This window comes from Notolepis coatsorum, assembly GCF_963971535.1.
Source record: "Notolepis coatsorum genome assembly, chromosome: 5".
NCBI lineage: Eukaryota > Metazoa > Chordata > Actinopteri > Aulopiformes > Paralepididae > Notolepis > Notolepis coatsorum.
In genome coordinates this window covers 11311270-11333571 of record NC_140169.1, presented here as the reverse complement: position 1 = coordinate 11333571, position 22302 = coordinate 11311270, and the positions used below count along the sequence as shown (strand labels likewise).

At 47.5% G+C, this 22302-nt stretch overlaps 1 protein-coding gene across 2 annotated transcripts in view; it reads right to left on the bottom strand.

The window, feature by feature from the left end:
• map3k19 (mitogen-activated protein kinase kinase kinase 19) overlaps positions 1-21995 on the bottom strand; it is a 92817-nt gene extending 70822 nt beyond the window's left edge. Inside the window, exons 1-3 of one of the 2 annotated variants that reach the window (XM_084314616.1) lie at positions 21778-21995; positions 19779-19930; positions 728-774 (exon numbers count right to left, since the gene is read on the bottom strand). In XM_084314616.1, the coding sequence (XP_084170742.1) occupies positions 728-774; positions 19779-19930; positions 21778-21989 (411 nt within the window). In that variant the 5' untranslated portion in view covers positions 21990-21995. Of the gene's footprint in view, positions 1-727; positions 775-19778; positions 19931-21754 lie in introns of both variants that reach the window. The other variant, XM_084314617.1, reaches the window with a different exon arrangement.
• Positions 21996-22302: the final 307 nt, after the last annotated feature.

The following is a 22302-nucleotide window of genomic DNA, read 5'->3' as shown; positions in this document are numbered from 1 at the left end:
CCGTATTTTCTCGAAAATAGTGAGAGAGAAAATAAAGATATGATGTCAACGTATCCTTGTTTCCCAAAGCTGTTCCTAACCCAATTTCTTCCATCATGGTGTCAAGTGTGGGGATCTACCGAGGCACCTCTTCCTTGTGGTGAAAGCGAGAAGGAGGAGAGCAGGTGACCACACACCTGCTTATGAAGGTAAGCTGATGAGGGGTGTGGTCAGACTAATACTGGTATTAGAGGTACATTTGTGGTTTATTCAGTACGCGTGCACGTACGCGAGATAGTGCAGTAGTGATGCCAAGCTAAGCCACTAACGATACAGAACCGTCTGTAGTGTGGTAGTGAAAGGGTTAACTCTTTGGTAGTGTGGTAGTGAAAGGGTTAACCGTCTGTAGTGTGGTAGTGAAAGGGTTATTAACCTTCTGTAGTGTGGTAGTGAAAGGGTTAACCATCTGTAGTGTGGTAGTGACAGGGTTAACCTTCTGTAGTGTGGTAGTGAAAGGGTTAACCGTCTGTAGTGTGGTAGTGAAAGGGTTAAGGAGACTACAGCCTTGGTGTGATCAACACTGAGGTTTGGGGGCCCAATGCCTTCACCCTGATCCTCAGCAAGAGCGAGCAGTACTGCCAGGCGAGCAGCAGAACAGAACAGAACCCACGGTGGAGAGAATGAAAACAAAGACTGACGTCTGAAAGAACCAGACGGAGGGGAGCGTCAGTGTGCGACCGCTGCCCACCTTTCTTCCATCGTCAGCTTCACTGTCCGTCTCCTGGCATCCCAGCCCTGCAGTAGGGGAGATTATTTAGCATTTGGTATTATTGATATTGTCCAATTCTTGTGATTCTATTTGTGTCATAGAGTTATAGATCTCCAGGAAATTGTTGTATGTTTTTAAAGGATAAGGCCACAGTGTAATTTTCTTTTTGTCAACATAATAGCCTATGAAAAGATTAAAACCTACAATACATTTATTTTACTCTCAATACAAGGCTTCCTGTTACGAGTGCGCTTACTCGGCATGGTGAACCCAGGTAGCAGAGTGAATACGAAGAGACGACGTGGTGATGATAACAGTGTTTACTCACAAGACAGGATACACGACGACAAACACAGGTAACATTTAGACAATGAACCAGCAAGTCTCTGCTGGTCCAGACACTTAATATACAAACACTAATTAGACACAGAGGGTAATTACTAACAGGACACAGGTGTGGTAGATAGAACTAACAGAATACAGAGCACACATGGGGAAACAATAACAATTGTACAAACTGAGACAAAAGAGACTAAAACACATTTACAAAACACAGACAGTAGGGACACAAGACTAACACAATGGAAACAACAATGACAACATAGACAATGAACATAACAAACATAAATGGCAGATGATAATGTTAATTAGGTGTGTGAGCTGATGCCAGATCTACCACATCTGGCTCAGCCCACCGGTTGCCAATGTTGTGTTGTGAAGGGTATTGATGGGGGGTTGTGAATGTCTGAGTCCTGGACCAACCGAACCGGGAGGAGGGTTGCCGGCTGGTCCCACAGGACCGGGGGAAGTGTTACAGTACCCCGCCCTCGAAGGTCGACTCCCAGGCGGCCTAGCAGGCCCCCCGGGAACGGGAAGGGTGGGAGGGACGGAAGCCGCATCGGCGAAGAGGTGCGGGGGAAGGAAGGGGGTTCGAGGGACGGGGCTTGCGGGAACTGGGTCGGGAGGAGGGGGCTGACAAGGAGGACTGGAACAGGGAAGGATGGAGGGTAGAGGTAACGGCTCCGGAGTGGGACCTGGGGCTGGGGTCTCCTCGGCGGCGAGACCCACCGCCGAACCCCGAACCGGAGGCTCCCTGGCGGCAGGACGCGGTGCAGGACCCCCGACCGGGGTCCCTCCGGCAGCGGAATCCGGCGTCGTCCTCCAGGTCTGCCATGGTGGTGGCTCGTCCTCTGGAACCTCCCAGGGCTGAGGAGACCTCGACCAGGGCGGCGAGGAGGACCTGCGGTCCTGGGAACCCCGTCTCCCCCTGGGGCTGTGGCGTCGGGATCCGCGCCCCTTCCCAGACGCTCCCCTGCGGATCAGACGACTCCCCACCCAGGGATCCAGCACAGAAGTGGCCGCGGTGCAAGCACCCATTGTCATCGGCGCCGCTGACCCGGCCACTGCGTCCCATGGTGCCAGACCCCGAGCGGTCGCCTGGTCGGCACACAGGACCGAAGCGCCCAGGATCCCGAGAGCGAAGCTCGCTCCGTCTCTCCTCTCTGCAGGGTTCAGGTTCGGCTGGTTCATTCTGTTACGAGTGCGCTTACTCAGCATGGTGAACTAGTGATGTGACGTTTGAAGCGAGGCTTCGGAGCTTGTGTCGGGCAATAAATTTTTTTTTATGTGGAGTGTGTATCGAGGCGTGTATCAGGTGACGTATTGATGACGTCCGAAGCCTCACTCGGGGACGTACCGCGTCACTGATTCAGGAAATGGCTTCGGGGTTGGTGCGCAACACAATGTGTCGACATAGGAATTCATTACGAGTTTCTTTGCGTTGGAGAATCCCGTGGAGTACTGGGAAAGACAAATAAATGTGTATCCTAATAATCCCAACATATATATATAACAGATGGTAACGCGAGGCACTGTCAGTCACGATGGACTTCAAGCGTTGTGAAGTGATTGGCGAGTAGCGGTACTGCGAGTTAAACTCACTCCACTTAAAAAGACACACTTTACACGTCATTAAGTGTGAATTCACCTTGGTGTAGCGGTCTGTGCTGTCACCTGTCGCCCGTGTCGCGGCAGACCCGGGTTCTAAACTCCCTCGGGGCATCGAAGAAAGTTAAACACAACGCAAAAAAGGTGACCATATCATCTCCGTTACATATAAACTTGCTGTAATGTCTAACTTGCTGTGCCTAATCTGATCACATCTGTATGATCCAAATGCAGGATGGCATGTCGATTTTGAGTTGCTTTTTCTGAATAAAAATGAATGAAGCAAGCACTTGTCCCTGCCATCATAGAAAAACACACTATATTAAAGAATAGAATGTTGTAGTAACACAAGCACTTCTCCTCTGTCCCTGCTATCATGCTGTCAGAAAAACAGACACAATATTATTTGTTTATTGAATGGCATCATCATCACATCAAAGCTTCACACACCAAAGCCATGGTATCATTATAATCACGCAGCCTGTTCTACATTTATTGTCCACTTGATGGCACAGTAGAGCAAATACACCATGAAGCTTCAACACATGTGTGGTACTATTGGATGGAAAGCCTCAATGCTTCATGAAGCTTCATCTCGCCATCACTATGGTGAACCCAGGTAGCAGAGTGAATACGAAGAGACGACGTGGTGACGATAACAGTGTTTACTCACAAGACAGGATACACGACGACAAACACAGGTAACATTTAGACAATGAACCAGCAAGTGCATGCTGGCCCAGAACACTTAAATACAAACACTAATTAGACACAGAGGGTAATTACTAACAGGACACAGGTGTGGTAGACAGAACTAACAGAATACAGAGCACACATGGGGAAACAATAACAATTGTACAAACTGAGACAAACGAGACTAAAACACATTTACAAAACACAGACAGTAGGGACACAAGACTAACACAATGGAAACAACAATGACAACATAGACAATGAACATAACAAACATAAATGGCAGATGATAATGTTAATTAGGTGTGTGAGCTGATGCCAGATCTTCCACATCTGGGCCCTATTCCCCGTACCTGGTTAACTGAGTTAGCCGGATAATTTTCAGCATAGCTTGACTTAAGCCAGACATTTCCGTTCTCCGAAGTCGGATTTTTTAAATCGCCATGGTAACAGATCAGAAAGTTTGAACCTGGTCCGGAGCAGGGTTAAGTTCAGTTAGCTGGATGAACCATGGCCACACCCCCGCAAAGAAGTGCCAGCTCGCTTCCTGAAATAATTACCAGTGTAGATCTGCATTATACCATTCTAAATTATGTTTTTGTGCTTCGTTTTCCTAGAGGGGGCTTTTGAAATGTAAAACAATAGACCTAAATTCTGATAATAAATCATATTCAGCCTATAGATTTACTTTGTCCTAAATAAAATAATGCACGTCATATACGGCGCTCGGAGTCGCGATACACACTGCATGTGGCCGTTTGGCTCTGATTAGTTTCATATATTCTCCGCTGTAGATTTGCTTAACGGAGTGCCCGGATTGTGTTTCATTCAAGCATAAAATTGAAGTGTCTATGCGTGGATTGTGGTCTTTGTGGATTATGAATTACGAGGAATCTGAGGATTGTTGAATTGTATCATCACTCACACGTTATTGTGATATTGTAACTGGGATTAAAATGTCTGAGATGCGCTGTTTGACGGATTTGAGCAATTGAATGAGCTGTTGACATCACATTAATGCATTTGAGAAAATGCATTTATCTGTTCAAGCATTGTTATCTGATGATGAACATGCGTCACTGGTATAAACCAAAGATTAATCAATTCAATGCATATGGATTATGTCCGAAACAGATTAAACCTGATTAATAGTGAAACTGTATAGCCGGCTCCAAGCCTCTCTGTTATTTCGGGGGTCGCGCCTTGAAAATTGTATTTATATATAAAGTACATGTTACCTAGGCCGAGCGCATACAGTGCAGATATCCTCATAAGCATCTATTAATTCTTATCAATTAGATACTATTTGGGCTTGTTTGTATCTACTTATTCTATATATAGAGTTTAACTAATTATTTTCGCTAGCAATAGATCTCATTCGATTATTCATTCCATTAAGCCCACTGCCATCAGGCACATTTAAAGAAATATAATCTGATTGATTGGGGTAATGAGGAATTTAACATTAGCCTATAGATTATGCATTTAACTTGTCGGCGAGGCTATTGAGCCGTATGTATTGTACCCATTCTGCAATATGTTAATAAAGTTTTAAATCAATCAATCAATCAATGCCGTTAGAAAATCAGGATTTCTGCAATCGACACCTGCTGTCTTTTCAGCTGAGGCGGCCGCGCGCACTTATCCTGAGCATCAAGTCTGGTTCGAATGAACGAGACTGAATCCACCTTAGAGGAACAGGGAAAGCGCGGATTCAAACATCAGGTTAATTGAATCTGGATAATGGGACTTTTGATCGACTTAGTTGAACCAGGTACGGGGAATAGGGCCCTGGCTCAGCCCACCGGTTGCCAATGTTGTGTTGTGAAGGGTATTGATGGGGGGTTGTGAATGTCTGAGTCCTGGACCAACCGAACCGGGTGGAGGGTTGCCGGCTGGTCTCACAGGACCGGGGGAAGTGTTACAGCTTCCTACTCTCTTCTCAACCGGGAATCTAATCTAATGCTAAGATCATTGGATACAGAACATTATGTATTATCATGAAAAAGGGGCCTTGTACAGGAATTCATCTACAAAAAAATAAACACTGGACTCGGCACCAGGTCAGACACCAGAGGTGACTGCATGGTCCAACGTAGACTGACCACGTTTGGCCAAAACATCCTGTCCATATAAGGCAGTCAAATGTGGAACAGTCTCCCCATTTCCATAAGGGAAAACCCCACCCTTGCTTCTTTTAGAGAGCAACTAAAAAAAATGGCTGAAGACCAACCAGTCATGTGACCACATATCTCTAGCCATAGTATTTCTGTGTATTGCTGTTATGTATTTGTAAATGTTTGACTGTTTCTATGTGTGCTGTTTTTATGTGTTTGTACATTTCTTACTGTTTTTATGAGTCCTGTTTTTATGTTTGGGGACAACGGATGGAAATTAGCCTCGTGCTAAATCCGGCAATTTTTACACTCCACGGTGTTCATTAATTTTGCATTGTCCCGTCCAAATAAACAAATAAATAAATAAACTACAAAATTGCCTTCAGAAGGAAACAAGCACTATTTATTTATCGATGTACAGCAGTAAACAGAAAGCTGTATGTTCCCCAAGTATGAGCGTTACACTCAAGTCCAGGAGAAAGTACAATGCAATGCAATGCAGTACAATGTTCATTGCAGCGGTGAATAATGCTGGCCAAAGCAACAGAACAGCTCTGGGACCTGTTTTAACATGATGAATATTGTTGACCAAAGCAACAGAACAGCTCTGGGACCTGTTTTAACCCCTTTTTCTACAACAATGGAATGGAATTAATTCTAAGACTTGTGGATATGAGCTACATTGTGGGTGTTGGTCTTTTCGTAGGCTATTTGGACAAAAAGAAAACAAATAAAATAAATGATGAATACCACACTACAGAGGGTTAATGCTTTCACTACCACACTACAGAAGGTTAACCTTTCACTACCACATTACACAGGGTTAACGCTTTCACTACCACACTACAAAGGGTTAACCTTTTCACTACCACACTACAGAAAGTTAACCTTTCACTACCACATTACAAAGGGTTAACCTTTTCACTACCACACTACAGAAGGTTAACCTTCCACTACCATACTACAGAAGGTTATATAGCATACTTGCATCGCGTCCCGCTCTTAAGCTATACCGAGATATACCTCATCTCATGTACTTATTGTACTCCATCAACGAAAAAACCAAATACACCCCTCACCTGCCAGGCCCCGCCCCTAGTGGCGTGCTACTTAGTACTGGGCATGGCCACCACTCACTCTTCCTCTTCCTAATTTTGTTTCCATCATAGCGGATGCAAGTCGCCCTATGCAACTAGCTGTTCGAAAAGTTTAGATAATATTGAGTGCTTACCGAAGATTTGCCTACCCCTGAAATCTTCGCGGCATGTTCTGGCGGTTCTGCGACTCTGCAGCGGGATGCATTTTCCATGCATCTCAGTGTCGAGTTCGGTAGTTTCCTTGTCTTGTTGACAGCAGACAGGGGACAGCGTGTGAGGTGTAGCTATCGAGCTACCTCGCACAAGGTAGGACTTACGCCACTAGGCATTATCGCTGGTGTTAGTAAATGCTGCTTGTTGTGAGTTGTATTTTGCGCCAGGGGCAGGATGTTTGGGTAAACGTCCCTCTAAGAGGTGGACGTTTCCCAGGCTGTCCTGGAGCGCGCTGCTAATACTAAAATGCTATAAATGCTGGGTCAATGTTCTACTGTTCCCCGCTGTGGGATGTCACTAGGCATGACAAATGCTGTCGTTTGTGATGTGCTCGGGTTGTCCCGAGAGACAACCGAGTGTGTATTGGCGCAAGCGGCGGGATATCTGGGTAAACGTTGTTGTTTTCCCCGTTATTCTGAAGCGCGCGGCTAACGCTATGCTATTTTTGGGCTACTGTTTCTATTCTGTCTCTCTGCTATGGGAATGTCTGTCTATACTACAGTTTTTCCCTCCTCCCAACCATTCATGCTGACGGTCAATCGGTGTCTACTGGGGGAGTAGTGCGGGGGGGGGGGCTTTGTTTACCTTCTTGGGTAAATGAGCTGAGGTCTAGGGCTGGTGTGCTGTTGTGAATATTATGAATGAATGCAGGACTGGTTCTCTCTGGTCCGCCTCCCCTTAACGTCGTGTGCATGGGTTTGCCCATTCTACAGTATGTTCGTGGTGTTAGTTCATTTATTCATTAACCCCTTCATGGTGCACACCACAGTGGAGGTTGCTGTTTGCAACCACCACTGGTGCTCCGTGTTTGCATCAGTCCTTTGCTTTTGACATGTTGAAACAGTGCCCCGCCCGGCCGACGCCATGAGGTGGGTTGGCCCGGCGAGTGGCTGGTGGGCTGCTACAGCCTGTACCGCCACGGTATGGAATTGGCAGCGATTAGTAACTGTGTTTGAATTGCTGTTTTTTCTATAAAAAAATGGTGTCTGGTGGCGGGGCCTTGAGGGCCAGCCGACGTCGACACATCGCGCGAGGTTGTTGACGTTATTAGCTTTGACCTAGCCGCAAGCTATAACCGCTCAGGGCTCCCCTCTCCGCAGAGGATTTTTGTCTTCCGCTGGAGCGCGGGCGGTATTGTCCTAGGCCCCACACCGCCTCACACCGCGCAGCCAGAAGAAGAGAGAGCACGGCCTCGTCAACGGCGATGACGAGGCCCTCGACAGGCGGCCATGTTTTCCCCCGCCAGAGGTATCCTGGGCGTTGAATCGACAGGTGTCCACAAGGCCGACAGCCTTGGCGGCCAAGGGATCGGCCATGTTGGATGGGCTCGGTTTGGAATATACAAGCCGTCGCCATCCTGCCGCGAGCAGCCCGCTCTCCGGTCACTCCCTCCCCCAACACCAGCGGAAAAAGGGGGCTCTGATTGTTTCCTTTGGCTGCGGGCCGCGTGCCTTTGTTGAAGCGTGTGCGGCCCCACTTTTCGCTTCTCATGGGGACAGGGGCTGACACCCAGTTGATGGCTGAGCCTGGGTCTGTCCGTGAGAATGTTGTGCTGTCAAGCGGCTCCCACACCATAAGCGGTGTTGGTTGAGCCTGGTGTTACGTCTGTCAACTATAAGTGTTGTCATATTGTGGTTCAGGTGTTTCATCCACCTCCTCACGCTAGTGAGTTGGAGGCGGGCCTTCACCTGTCATGTCCGGTCCGTGCTTGGGGATTTACCTCAGCCGTACTCAGGGCCTCAGGGCTACCGATCAGCTTTTTGTCTGTTACGGTGGTTCTTGTGCCGGTAAGGCACTATCGAAACAGCGCCTGTCCCATTGGTTGTGCGAGGGCATTGCCCTCTGCTACACGTTGGCCGGGCTGGATCCCCCTGGGGGCGTCAGGGGGCGCACTCCACTCGTGGGATGGCGGCCTCTGCCGCTCTGCTGGGTGGGGCCTCGGTGGAGGACATCTGTGCTGCAGCTTCATGGTCCTCCCCGGGTCCCTTCGTAAGGTTTTACCTCATGGACATGACCGGGGGTTCTGTCTCCCAGGCGGTTCTGAGGTCTGTGGCCTCTCCTGCTTCCCGTCCTTTGGTGGGGTAGCAGGGGTGTGTGGGTATGGGCCACAGTGTGTTGTGTCACACGTGGTTCCGCCTGTGCTGTGTGTTCAAGGGGTTCTAGTTCCTTCTTGTTCGCACTCGGGTGGAGTTGACTGCGCCCCCTCTTCATTAGGAAGGATGGGGTGACGGGACTCCCCTTCCCCCTTGATGTGGGCTTACGGGTCCTCAGGGGGTGCATCTGTCGGGCCTCGCGTCCGCTCTACCCCATATCTCGGTATGGCTTAAGAGCGGGATGCGATGCAAGTACGCTGTATAACGACAGTTTATGTATATAACCTAGTTATATGAGTACTGGCTAAGCGTCCCGCTCTTAGCGTGCCCTGAGTTCCCTTGGGGAAACTTTTCTTTGGAAAGATTTTTTCCGAGGAAGAGTGAGTGGTGGCCATGCCCAGTACTAAGTAGCACGACACTAGGGGCGGGGCCTGGCAGGTGAGGGGTGTATTTGGTTTTTTCATTGATGGAGTACAATAGGTACCTGAGATGAGGTATATCTCGGTATGGCTTAAGAGCGGGACGCTTAGCCAGTACTCATATAACTAGGTTATATACATAACCTGTCGTTAACCTTTCACTACCACACTACAGAAGGTTAACTTTTCACTACCACACTACAGAACGTTAACCTTTCACTACCACACTACAAAAGGTTAACCTTTCACTACCACACTACAGAAGGTTAATGCTTTCACTACCACACTACAAAGGGTTAACCCTTTCACTACCACATTACAAAGGGTTAACACTTTCACTACCACACTACCGAAGGTTAACCTTTCACTACCACATTACACAGGGTTAACACTTTCACTACCACACTACAAAGGGTTAACCTTTTCACTACCACACTACAGAAAGTTCTATATCGTATTAGCTTCCGCTCAGCGTCAACTGCACATATCTCACTCCAGTGACGTGCACTGAACAAAAACTCACAAATGTACCTACCAACATCCGTCTGGCCACACCCCCATCCGCTACCTACATAAGCAGGGGTGTGGCCACACACTCATCTCCTTCTCAAAATTCACCACAAGAGAGTGCCTGTATACCAATCACTTGACGAGGTTGTTTAGTTGAAGAAAGGAAAACAGAAGAACAAGGAGATACGTTGACGTTATATCTTTATTTTCTCTCTCACTATTTTCGAGAAAATACGGTGATAATGTCTTCGTCACTGGAGTGTCTGGAAGATGATGATCATTCTGACCTCCACCGGCTTTTTCCTATTAGGGGCTCGCGTCGCTGATCTACTCCCCACCTGCAGTCCTCCTTGCTGCGGCTGGATAGGTATTGAACCTCCGGTTATACAGCTGGACTGTAGGAGGCACCGGCTGTTTGTGAGACATTGGTTGCCTCTGGGCTGGGTGAGTTATGTTTTGCTATGCAGGCGCCAGTTGTCTGTTAATGCTATGGGGGTTAGCTGACAATTTTACGAAGGCCTGCCCCAGATTGGGGTCCTCTGCTCGGCCTCTTAGGCGGCGGATGGAGGGTCCTGGTCTGACGCCCATAATGGTCAAACTAGTGGGCCGCGACCGAGATCTGGTTTGAACCCGGGATTCTCTGGACAAGCGGATGCTTCTCTGTCCCGTGAAGGCCCCATCTTTCACATGAATGTGAGAGTACACCCTAAACACGAGGAAATGTGGGTCTGGATCTTCTTTATCGGTAGTTCCATGCTCAAGTCGGCTGCAGCCCGTATGGGAATTGTGCTGACTCCGCTGTATGTCTGGTAAATCACAGTTGAAAACTGTGTTGACATTTCTTTTTCTCTTCTCTCTTAGGATGAGGAGGGTCTCAGGCGGCGGCCTGTCTGAAGTGTGGCTTGTTATGTCGTTGTGTACAGTTCAGGTGATAGCTGCTTAGCTTGCGTGCTAGTTTGTGGCCTACTGTTAGCCAGTCAGCTGTTAGCTGCGGCGCTAGCTCATTGTGTTCACTAGGCTAGGAAACGTTAGCTTGTTGCTATCAGTCGGGAGCGGCTGTTAGCTTAATGCTACACTGTTGAACGTTACTGTGAGTATAACAAGCCTTAAACACTCTGACTACGACGTCATCTTTGACAGAGGATGTTAGTCGACCCTACACCGGGTGCCATGCCAGCGAGGACTTCGTCAACATGGAGAACGGCGGCTGGGTGGCACAGCGGACATTACCCTCATCACCAACGCAGGAGACGCGGGTTCGACTTTGGCTATCCCGTTAACCAGTGTTGCAGTCCTCTCGGCCTGCGCTCAGGGTGGAGGTAGGAGTCCTGACCGGACTTTAAACACTTCTTCTTTCCTTCCCTTCTAAATGTTTTGTAATAACGATGTTTTCCAAAACGTGTGTTGCTGCAATACATTGAGGATACGACGCGTGTTGTGTGTGAATTGTCTTGTCACTGGTATAGCTTCTCTCTACATAGAAAATCGGCGTTGTTTTTTACATGTGTAAAAATGAACTGGTTAGTTGTGATGAGAACATGTGTGTTCATGTAACGTTTGTAACGTGGGTGAACTCACAACTAAGTGGGTTAATTAACCTGTGAAGCTATGCTTAGTGACATGTGATTGAGGAATGAATCCTTTTCTCAGCCTGTGATGACAATGAACAGCGTGTTCACATATTAACAGGGGTACCTGTTCAACCTGGTCGTATCAAGGGTAAGGTAGGAGGGGTGACCCCCCCGGTTTTTCCCTGGGGCTTCCCCCCCCTCCTCTCAGACATGTTTTGTTTACAATATATTGTGTCACTGTGTTTGTGGGGATACGATGTAAGCCTGTGGCCAATACGTAATCGAGGACTTATGTCTCTCTCGTTATGAAAAACGGCGTTCCTCTGTAGTAAGAGTGTACTTTTGCCATTTTTTTTGTGATGAAGGGTTGTGTGTGTCGTTGAGATCTACAACTGGGTTAGGTTTTGGCCCACAGAAGCACATGTGTAAGTCTGGTACCGGGGCTCTTAAAGGGGCCCTCTCTGTTCTGTGTTTTTTCCTTAGTAAAAATCAGATAGCAGGTTAGCACATGAGCTATGTGAAGCTGTCAAATGCTTCATGTAGCATGCTATGACTGGTGTCATGGCTCTACTTTGTCATTACATCGTATCAGGGGTGAGGGGTCGTAAAGGGGTGAACTGGTAAACCTTTCCTCCCCTTTTCTGATTGGTCAGGGCTTGAAACCCCCTGTCCTTCAGGGTTCCTGTCACGTTGCTGTTTCGGCACGTTATAGGGTAGGGGGGAGTTGCCTGGTCCCACGCCCTGAAAGATTGGGCGTGTGCACCGCGGAAATTCCCCCGCTATAGAGTACGTCACTGAGCGTGTTTCTATTGGTAAGACTTCCGTGAGTTGTTCAGGTTCCATGTTATGGATCTGTTTCAGGAAGTTTTCAGAGCCTCCTCCTCACGAAGCTCCTCCTCAGGGAAAAGAGCCTTCTGTGAGTTCGGACCCTTCCTCCCAGTGAGGGAGCCTCCTCAGAGTTTCAGAGCCTCCTCCTCAGATTGTCAAGGTGAGTAGAACTTCAAAAAGGAGTTCTGCTCTATTGTATGTGTATTCGATTCAATTCAATTCGATTATTGAGCTTGGTGGGTGATGCAGCGCAGTAGAGACGTGGTTCTTCTGCGCTGCTCCCTACTGGTAGTGTGTGTATTGGGTCAGAGCCTCCTCCTCTGGTGTCGGAGTTTCTCCTCTGGGAGTTCAGAGCTCCTCCTCGGAGAGTCCTAACCCAATTGTTACATAGCTCAATGCTGCAATATGTCTTTTCAATCTATACAGCTCACGTGGGAAGTTTCTCTGGGGGTTCCCCGTCCTCTCCTTTTTGGAGTAGGTGGACGGGGTATTGTTTAGGGTTTCCCTGACTCCTCGCCTTATAGGTCTGTTGAGTCATGAGGTTCCCCCTGTCATAGGGGTACGTCGCTCACCGTCCCCTCTTATGAAGTGTGGTTGACGGGGTGGTGTTTTCCCTCAGCCGCATCGCATGGGACCCATGTCCGTATTATTTTTTCTTTTTTCCGAAATTTTTTTTAATTAAAAAAGCGGCTTCTTGTCGTTCCCCAGGTGGCTTGGAGGAACGGTATCTGGTGTCTTGTCATTAAAACGGCATTTTTATAGGGCAACTGGGATGGAGTTTGTCTCTTCCGAGCGCCAGTTTACTAGGTTTGTCTCGACGAATTCTCGTTCATATCTGGGGGATGTTAACGGAATAGATCAAAGCATAGGTAGAGGGGTCTCACGCCCTTGGGGTGGGCCACTGAGCGCGGTACGAACGGGACCGTCTGGGTGGCGCCCTCTATAATGTTTTAGATCGACACGCGTACCTACCCCCCCTCCTAGAGTTGGGGATGTCGGCGTGATTAGGACACGGGACTGGTTCTGGTCACGCTGGTCCAGGTCAGTTAACCCGTTGTCCGCCGGGGACGCATATCTGCTGTTCTGGTACCCTGAGGGACTTGTGCTTTTTTCGGGGGGAAAAATGTCACAGGGTTTGATATTATGGAGATGTTCGTTCTCCATTCTTTTGGCCCCTCTCTTCTCCCGCTTACGCATGGCTGAGAGGGGGCTGGTTTTTGTAGTACTCCTCTGGCATCCCTTTGTACGTCCCGGTCTGCCGGGCCCGGTCCGAAGTCGTTTTCGTCGACCCGTAGGCCTGGGATAACCCCTTTTTGAAAACTGAAAGACTTGTACTGCGGTATAGCCAGTGTATACCCGCAGGTGTGTTTTGGAGTTTTTTCCTGAGGGGTTATAGGAACAACCACCGCATGTTGAACCAAGAGGGTGGTTGATTCCCTGGTTTGTTGGAGCGGAGTCAACTCCCGGGTTACCCGGTTGAGTGTGCCCCTGCACGTTCATGACGTCTGTAAATCATGTCAGCCTTCTCTGCCTCGGCCCCTCTAGAGCATCAGGGATTTTTGGTGGAGGCTTTGACATGGTGCTCAACAATGCCAGCATACGCCCCTTCCGCCGGGGTGCTGTTTTCAGTTGACCCCTTTGGTGCCTGTCTCGTCCGCAGTGCTCCAGGCTCGGGTCAAGTGCCTGCTGCCTGGATTGAGGGATCGGCCTCTTCTGGAGGTCGTCTCCCCGGTGCGCTGCCTGCTCCCGCTGTAGTGTAGCCTCTTGAGTGCTTCGAGTTACGGCCATGCTGACTGCCTGAGTATGCCAGGGTCAGTGTGCCAGGCGGCGTGTTAGTGGGGGGAAGGGCCTGCTCTTGGATGGGCCCTGTCCGAATACGCTGGCGATGTGGGCGGCGGTGTCACTAGTGACCGCCTGGTGAGGTCTTGATGCTGTGGCGTCATTGGCCTCTCCGGGCCCCATTTTTTTCCGGGGGGATCCAGTCCCTTCTGGGTCTGGGTCTTCCTTCACGCTCCGCTGCTACGGCCTTGCCACGGGGTTGAGTTTTGCTCTTGACCCTGTGATTTTGGGGGCGGTAACGAGGTTTGTTCCTTCCATTCGTTCCCTGGTGGCATGCGGGTTGTGCGTGTGCGTAGTCGTGGGGTCAAGCCACGGTCTGCTCACCCTGTGCGTTGAGTTGCTCGAGTTCCTCTTCGCACGGTCGGATCCGTTCCCTCCCGTCCTCCAATAGGGAGGGTATCTCTCCATTAGGGAGGGTCGGGGGGCTCGGTCCTCCCCGGTTCTGGGGGGCCTCAGTGGGGTACATTTGTCGAGCTTCAGCTCCCGCTTAGCTCCCGTTGTGCAGTTGACACTGAGCGGGAGCTAATACGATATAGAACGATAGGTTATGAATATAACCGTAGTTCTATGAGTATTAGTGACGCTCAGCGTCTGGACGCCACTGCGGCCCTTGATCTTACCTTGTGGTGAAATTATTGAGAAGGAGATGAGTGTGTGGCCACACCCCTGCTTATGTAGGTAGCGGATGGGGGTGTGGCCAGACGGATGTTGGTAGGTAAAGGTACATCAACAAAGAAAAACCAAGAATCTCCGGCTCTGAGAGAGGATGGACCTCAGGTAGGAAGTATGACGCAGTGTAGTGAAAGCCGGAAACATCCGGAAGCTACCCTGCCGACCACCATTCTCTCAAGCAGGGCCATTACCACCATCGGAACATGGAATGTAAGGACCATGTATGAAGCCGGAAAGACTGCGCAGGTGGCTGCCGAGATGAGGAATTACAATCTTGCCATACTCGGAATCAGTGAATCAAGGTGGATCGGATCCGGCCAGAAGAGGCTCGCCACAGGCGAGATGACACTGTACTCAGGCCATGAAGAGGACAATGCACACCATACCCAGGGAGTGGCCTTGATGCTGTCCAAGGCTGCCCAGAGAGCACTTATTGGATGGGAAGCACATGGTCCTAGGATCATTGCAGCTTCCTTTAGAACTATGAAGGCAAAAATAAACATGAACATTATCCAGTGCTATGCCCCTACAAATGACAGCAATGAAGAGAGAAAAGAAGAATACTACAGCAGACTACAGGACATCATTCAGAAATACCCAGAAAGAGACATCAACATCATAATGGGAGACTTCAATGCCAAGGTAGGAAGTGACAACAGAGGCTACGAGGAGACAATGGGAAAGCAAGGTATAGGAGAGATGAACGACAACGGGGAGAGATTCGCAAACCTATGCGCCACTAACAACCTGGTCATCGGCGGAAGCATTTTCCCCCACAAAAGGATACACAAAGCTACTTGGATCTCACCGGACCTCAACACCGAAAACCAGATAGACCATGTGTGCATCACTAAGAAGTTCAGGAGGTCCCTTCAAGATGTTTGTGTTAGGAGAGGAGCTGATGTTGCCTCAGACCACCACCTCCTGGTTGCCCGGCTGAAGCTGAAATTAAAGAAAAACTGGACAGGAGAGAAGAATCGGAGACAAACATTCAACACAGCACTTCTGAGAGACCCAACCAAGTTAGAAGAATACAAACTCACACTTAGGAACAAGTTTCAAGCCCTGCAAGAGTTGATTGAAGAAGAGGAGGAAAACATCGACAAGAAGTGGAAGTCTGTGAAGGAAGCAGTAAGTACAACGTGCAAAGAAGTACTGGGCCCGAAGAAACACAACCACAAGGAGTGGATATCAGCAGAGTCATTGAGGAAGATAGAGGAGAGGAAAGGGAAGAAGGCACTAATCAACAACAGTCGAACAAGAGCCGAAAAGGTCAAAGCACAAAACCAGTACACAGAAGCCACAAAAAGGGTTAAGAAAAGCATCAAGGCAGACAAGAAGGACTATATAGAGAGTCTTGCGGCAGAGGCTGAAGAAGCAGCTAGACATGGAAATTTGAAAGACTTATATAACACCACCAAGAAGCTGTCAGGAAAGTTTAGTAAACCGGAAAGACCAGTTAAGGACAAAGATGGACAGCCAATCATCGGAGAGGAAAGACAAAAGGAAAGATGGGTAGAACATTTTGAGGAACTGCTAAACAGACCAGCACCACAGGACCCACCAGACATCCACCAAGCTGACAGGGATATGCTGATAGACTGCAGCGTGCCAACAAAAGAAGAGATCCGCAAAGCCATCAAGAAGCTGAGGAACGGCAAGACTGCAGGACCCGACGGTATTCCGGCAGAAGCACTGAAGGCCGATATAGAGACGATGGAAGAGATGCTCCATCCTCTCTTCAAGAAGATATGGGAAGAAGAACACATCCCATCAGAATGGAAGGAGGGCTACCTCGTCAAAATACCGAAGAAAGGAGATCTGAGCCAATGTGCAAACTACAGAGGGATCACATTACTCTCCATCCCAGGAAAAGTATTCAACAGGATTTTACTGGACCGGATGAAGGACGCAGTCGACCCACAGCTACGAGACCACCAGGCGGGCTTCCGCAAAAACAGATCCTGCACAGACCAGATTGCAACACTGCGGATAATACTGGAGCAGTCATTAGAGTGGAATTCACCCCTATTCATTAATTTCATTGACTATGAAAAGGCTTTCGACAGCGTAAATAGAGAGACCCTCTGGAAGCTACTCAGACACTACGGAGTGCCAGAGAAGTACAGAAATATCATCAGGAACTCCTATGAGGGGATGACCTGCAGGGTAATTCATGGCGGTCAACCCACCGACGCCTTCCAGATAAAAACTGGAGTGAGACAGGGCTGTTTGTTGTCACCATTTCTGTTCCTGCTGGCAATAGACTGGGTCATGAAGCAATCCACGGCAGAGAAACGAAATGGCATACAATGGACATTATGGACGCAGTTAGAGGACCTCGACTTTGCAGATGACCTGGCCCTTCTCTCTCACACCCAGCAGCAGATGCAGGAAAAGACCAGTACCATCGCTGACAACTCTACTCGGCTTGGGCTTAACATCCACAGAGGGAAGAGCAAGGTCATGAGAATCAATTCTGACAACACATCACCCATCATTCTGGAAGGAGAAGCGTTGGAAGAGGTAGACAACTTCACCTACCTGGGCAGCATGGTTAACAAGCAAGGTGGAACAGATGCTGATGTGAGAGCCAGGATTGGCAAGGCCAGAGGAGCCTTTCTCCAACTAAAAAACATCTGGAGCTCAAGAGACATTTCCATCACAACCAAGATCAGGATATTTAACACCAACGTGAAGTCAGTCCTACTCTATGGTGCTGAGACCTGGAGGACCACTGTCACAACAACCAATAAATTACAAGTTTTCCTAAACACCTGTCTGCGCCGAATCCTCCAGATTCGCTGGCCTAACACCATCAGCAATAAAGACCTGTGGCAACGAACACAACAACAGCCAGCAGAGAAAGAGATTCTCCAATGGCGTTGGAGATGGATTGGCCATACACTCCGTAAACCATCCCTGAGCATCACAAGACAATCTCTCAGGTGGAACCCCCAAGGGAAAAGAAAGAGAGGCCGACCACGAAACACCTGGCGCAGAGACTTGGAAGACGATGCCAAGAAGATGGGACACACCTGGGGCCAGCTTGAGAGGTTGGCTCAGGATCGGGATGCTTGGAGAACCCTTGTTGACGGCCTATGCCCCAAACGGGGTAAAAGGCGTAAGTAAGTAAGTAAGTAAAGGTACATTTGTGAGTTTTTGTTCAGTGCACGTCACTGGAGTGAGATATGTGCAGTTGACGCTGAGCGTCACTAATACTCATAGAACTTAGAATCGTTAACCTTTCACTACCACATTACAAAGGGTTAACCTTTTCACTACCACACTACAGAAGGTTAACCCTTTCACTACCACACTACAAAGGGTTAACCCTTTCACTACCGCACTACATACGGTTAACCCTTTCACTACCACACTACAGCAGGTTAACCCTTTCACTACCGCACTACAGCAGGTTATACAACGGCATGCAAATTTCTCGATTCTGATTGGCTGAAACAGTCCATTTACACGTATGTATTGAGACCATTCTACGCTTCTGGTCCCAGGACCCGCCCACAACCGAATCACATCACTCCACCAGGATCACTCCGTCGGCAAAAACAAGATGGCGGACAATAATCTTTAACAAATGGATATGTTGATAGCGTCATAACGACTAAATATCAAGCGATTCTGTCACAGCGAATGTCTTAGTCTCTTACACAATGTTGGATTGTGTAATCTATGGGTCATGAATCATTGTGTAACAAAAGAAAAATCGCGGATAGATTGATTGATTAATTTGCAATTTCTTTTTCAATTTCTTTTTCCTTCTCTCTGACTGCAGCCCTCACTCTCACACTGTCCGACGCTGGCTCAGTCTCCACCCACCCCCACACACCCCCACACACCCCCACACACCCCCACACACACACACACACACTCACACACGCACACACGCACACACACACACACGCACACACACACACACACACACACACACACACACTCCTGTCTGCAACGTGGGGGATAGTCAGACTGAGAGAGAGCTGGGTGCTGCGCTGTTCTAAGTGAGCATGGCCTATTGAGTTGATTGATTGATTGATTGATTGCTAATTTTATTACTGTACGCTTGGTTTCCAACTGGTTAAGTTTAGGCCCTCTACAGTAGGTTTAAAAAGATAAATAAAAAAATAGGGCGAAGAAAACTTTCTTTTCCTATAGGGCAAAGAAAACGTTTTAATTTGTTTTACCTACTTTCTATAGAAGCCTCTAAGAATGAAGTTCTATAGAAAGTAGGTCTGCATCCCCTTAACAATTGTGTGTATTGAGCCGTACTGTATTGTACCCATTCTGCATCTGGTAATAACATTTTCAATCAATCAATCAATCAATCATTCCAATAACAACCACTAACTTCATAATTAAAAACTAAAGAAAAGTTGGATGTGTTAGTTGGTTGGATGTCTTAGTTGAAAGGCAGTTGGATGTGTTAGTTGGTTGGATGTCTTAGTTGAAAGACAGTTGGATGTGTTAGTTTGTTGGATGTCTTAGTTGAAAGACAGTTGGATGTGTTAGTTGGTTGGATGTCTTAGTTGAAAGGCAGTTGGATTCCAATAACACACAGTTGGATGTGTTAGTTGGTTGGATGCACTTCCGAGCTGCTTCCACATGGAGGCAATTTCTCTTTTTTGCTGTTGTGGGAACTACTTTTTCTGGCTGATGGTTTTTCAATAAATCTTCGATTAATGTGTGTTTATTGTATAGCAATAAGGTTGGATGAATGTGGCAGTTGTATAAAAGCATTAAACCACTTGCAGTCGTGATTTGTGAACAATAGACCACCCCTAGGCATGGTTTATTGTTCACAAACCACTCCTGCGCGTGATGTGATGCTTAATTAACCCTTTCACTACCGCACTACAGAAGGTTACCCCTTTTCACTACCGCCCTACAGAAGGTCAACCGTCTGTAGTGTGGCAGTGAAAGGGTTAACCTTCTGTGGCGTGGTAGTGATAGGGTTAATGTCACACACGCATCGGAATTTATTTCAAGCTACTGCTTTTGATTGGTGGACACACTCACGTGTCTGGATGTGAACCCTGGCCTGGAGCAGCGTGTCGGAGACCAGGAGTGGCTGCATGACGCTGGGGGGGGCAGACTGACTGAGCAGGCAGGCCGGGGGGGCCAGCCTGGGGCTGCCAGAGCGCCTGGGGGCCACACTCTGTCCTCTGAGTCTGTGAGGGACAGGGTTAGGGTTAGGGTTAGGGACGGAGAGCAGCCCGGGGCTACCAGAGCGCCTGGTGGCCAGACAGGGACAGGATTCACAGGAAGTTGAAGTTGAAGTTTTGTTTTATTTGTCACACATAAGGTACATGTACATTACAGTGAAATGCTTGGTTCTGTATGAGCCTCCTGAGTATTGTGCTTCATACAGTAAAAAAAAGTTTAAAGAATAATGACCAAACACTATACAAAATATACAATATACAAACAAAATGCAAAACAAAATGCTAAAATTAGGTAGGGATGTAGTGCAAATCTTTTAGTAATAAATAGGTAAAATATGGTGTAGTGTTAAAAAGTGTTTAAAGTGTCTAAAGTGAATGTTAAAGGTGTTTAAAGTGTGTGTGTGCAATGAAGATAGTTCAGGGAAACTATTTGTAATCTTTGTTTTCCCTCTTCAGGATTCTAGGCATTTTGGACAAATAACCACTATTCTATTTTGGTAACTGTTAAACTACTTTGGACTGCATGGATATAGCGCTTTTATCCAAAGTCCAATGTTATTTTATCCAATGTCTTAGATCAGAGGAATAACATGTATTCATTCTTAAATTGGGTGGTGTTCCCCTTTAATGTGTGAATGTGGTACATCTCCCGAAAGTACTCAACCTCTACTGTCTTTAACTATGAATGAACACAACACTGCACATGTATTGGGACTGCCCACCAGTTAAGACATTCTGGAAAGATGTGACCCAACAAATATCAAAACTCGTATCTTGGAATATACCTGTACACCCCTCTGTATTACTATTGAATGATGTTTTTGAGTTTGCAGTAAATCCACAGCTAAAGAGATTGGTTTTATCGGGTATCACAGTAGCTAAAAAGCTGATCGCATCACGCTGGTTTCAACCGGAAAAAATGTGCCGGAAAGTTTGGTTTCTTACATATCTCGATGTGATTTATCAAGAAATATCTACAGCAAGAATTCTGGGTCTCAATGAATCCAAAATGTCAATGTGGTTAGAAGTGGTGGAGAGAATAAAAGCTAGCTTATAATGGTAGTGTCTGGTTAGGAGCGAGGGATAATGGAGGTACTATCCAAAGAGGGGTCCGGGAGGGGGGGGGTTCGAGCTGGAGCATATGTGTGTAGGTTTTTAGATAACAGGTATTAGGGGTATATCCTGTATAAGACATTGGTATAAATGGTAATTTCGTTGGATATACACTGTATATTAATGCCTGTGTATCTTATCGTGTGTTGTCATGTTTGTATATGTGTGTTTAAAAAAAAAATTAAAAAAAAAAAATTAACACAACACTAACTAACCATCTTTGGATAATAAACTACTCAACCTCTACTGTCTTTAACTATGAATGAACACAACACTCTAACTAACCATCTTTAGATAATAAAGTACTTAACCTCTACTGTCTTTAACTGTGAATGAACACAACACTCTAACTTACCATCTTTAGATGATAAAGTACTCAACCTCTACTGCCTTTAACTATGAATGAACACAACACTATAACTTACCATCTTTAGATGATAAAGTACTCAGCCTCTACTGTCTTTAACTGTGAATGAACACAACACTATAACTTACCATCTTTAGATGATAAAGTACTCAGCCTCTACTGTCTTTAACTGTGAATGAACACAACACTATAACTTACCATCTTTAGATGATAAAGTACTCAGCCTCTACTGTCTTTAACTGTGAATGAACACAACACTATAACTTACCATCTTTGGATAATAAAGTACTCAACCTCACCCTATACTGTCTTTAACTGTGAATGAACACAATACTCTAACTATTACTAACCATCTTTTTTTTCATCTATGCACCTGTGTCTGGGCGGGACAGGCAGGCACGGGCTCCCTGTGGTCCTCAGCATGCTGGAGGGGGAGGAGGAGACAGGCAGGCACGGGCTCCTTGTGGTCCTCAGCATGCTGGAGGGGGAGGAGGAGACAGGCAGGCACGGGCTCCTTGTGGTCCTCAGCATGCTGGAGGGGGAGGAGGAGACAGGCAGGCACGGGCTCCTTGTGGTCCTCAGCATGCTGGAGGAGGAGACACACTCCAGAGGACCCCAGAGCCTGCTCCTCTCACACAGGCTAGGTAGAGACAAACCACCACTGAGAAGAGAGAAGAGGAGGAGGGGTGGATGAGAGGAGGGAAGAGAAGAGATGGAGAGGAGAAGAGAAGGGATGGAGAATAGGAGAGGAGAGAAGAGATGGAGGAGAGAAGAGGAGAGGAGAGGAGAGATGCTTACTTGGTGTGACTTTGTCAGCTGACTGTCGGCTGAAGTGTGTTACTCACCATCGGCTGAAGTGGAACCCTGCCTTAACCCTTTCACTGTCACACTACCAAAT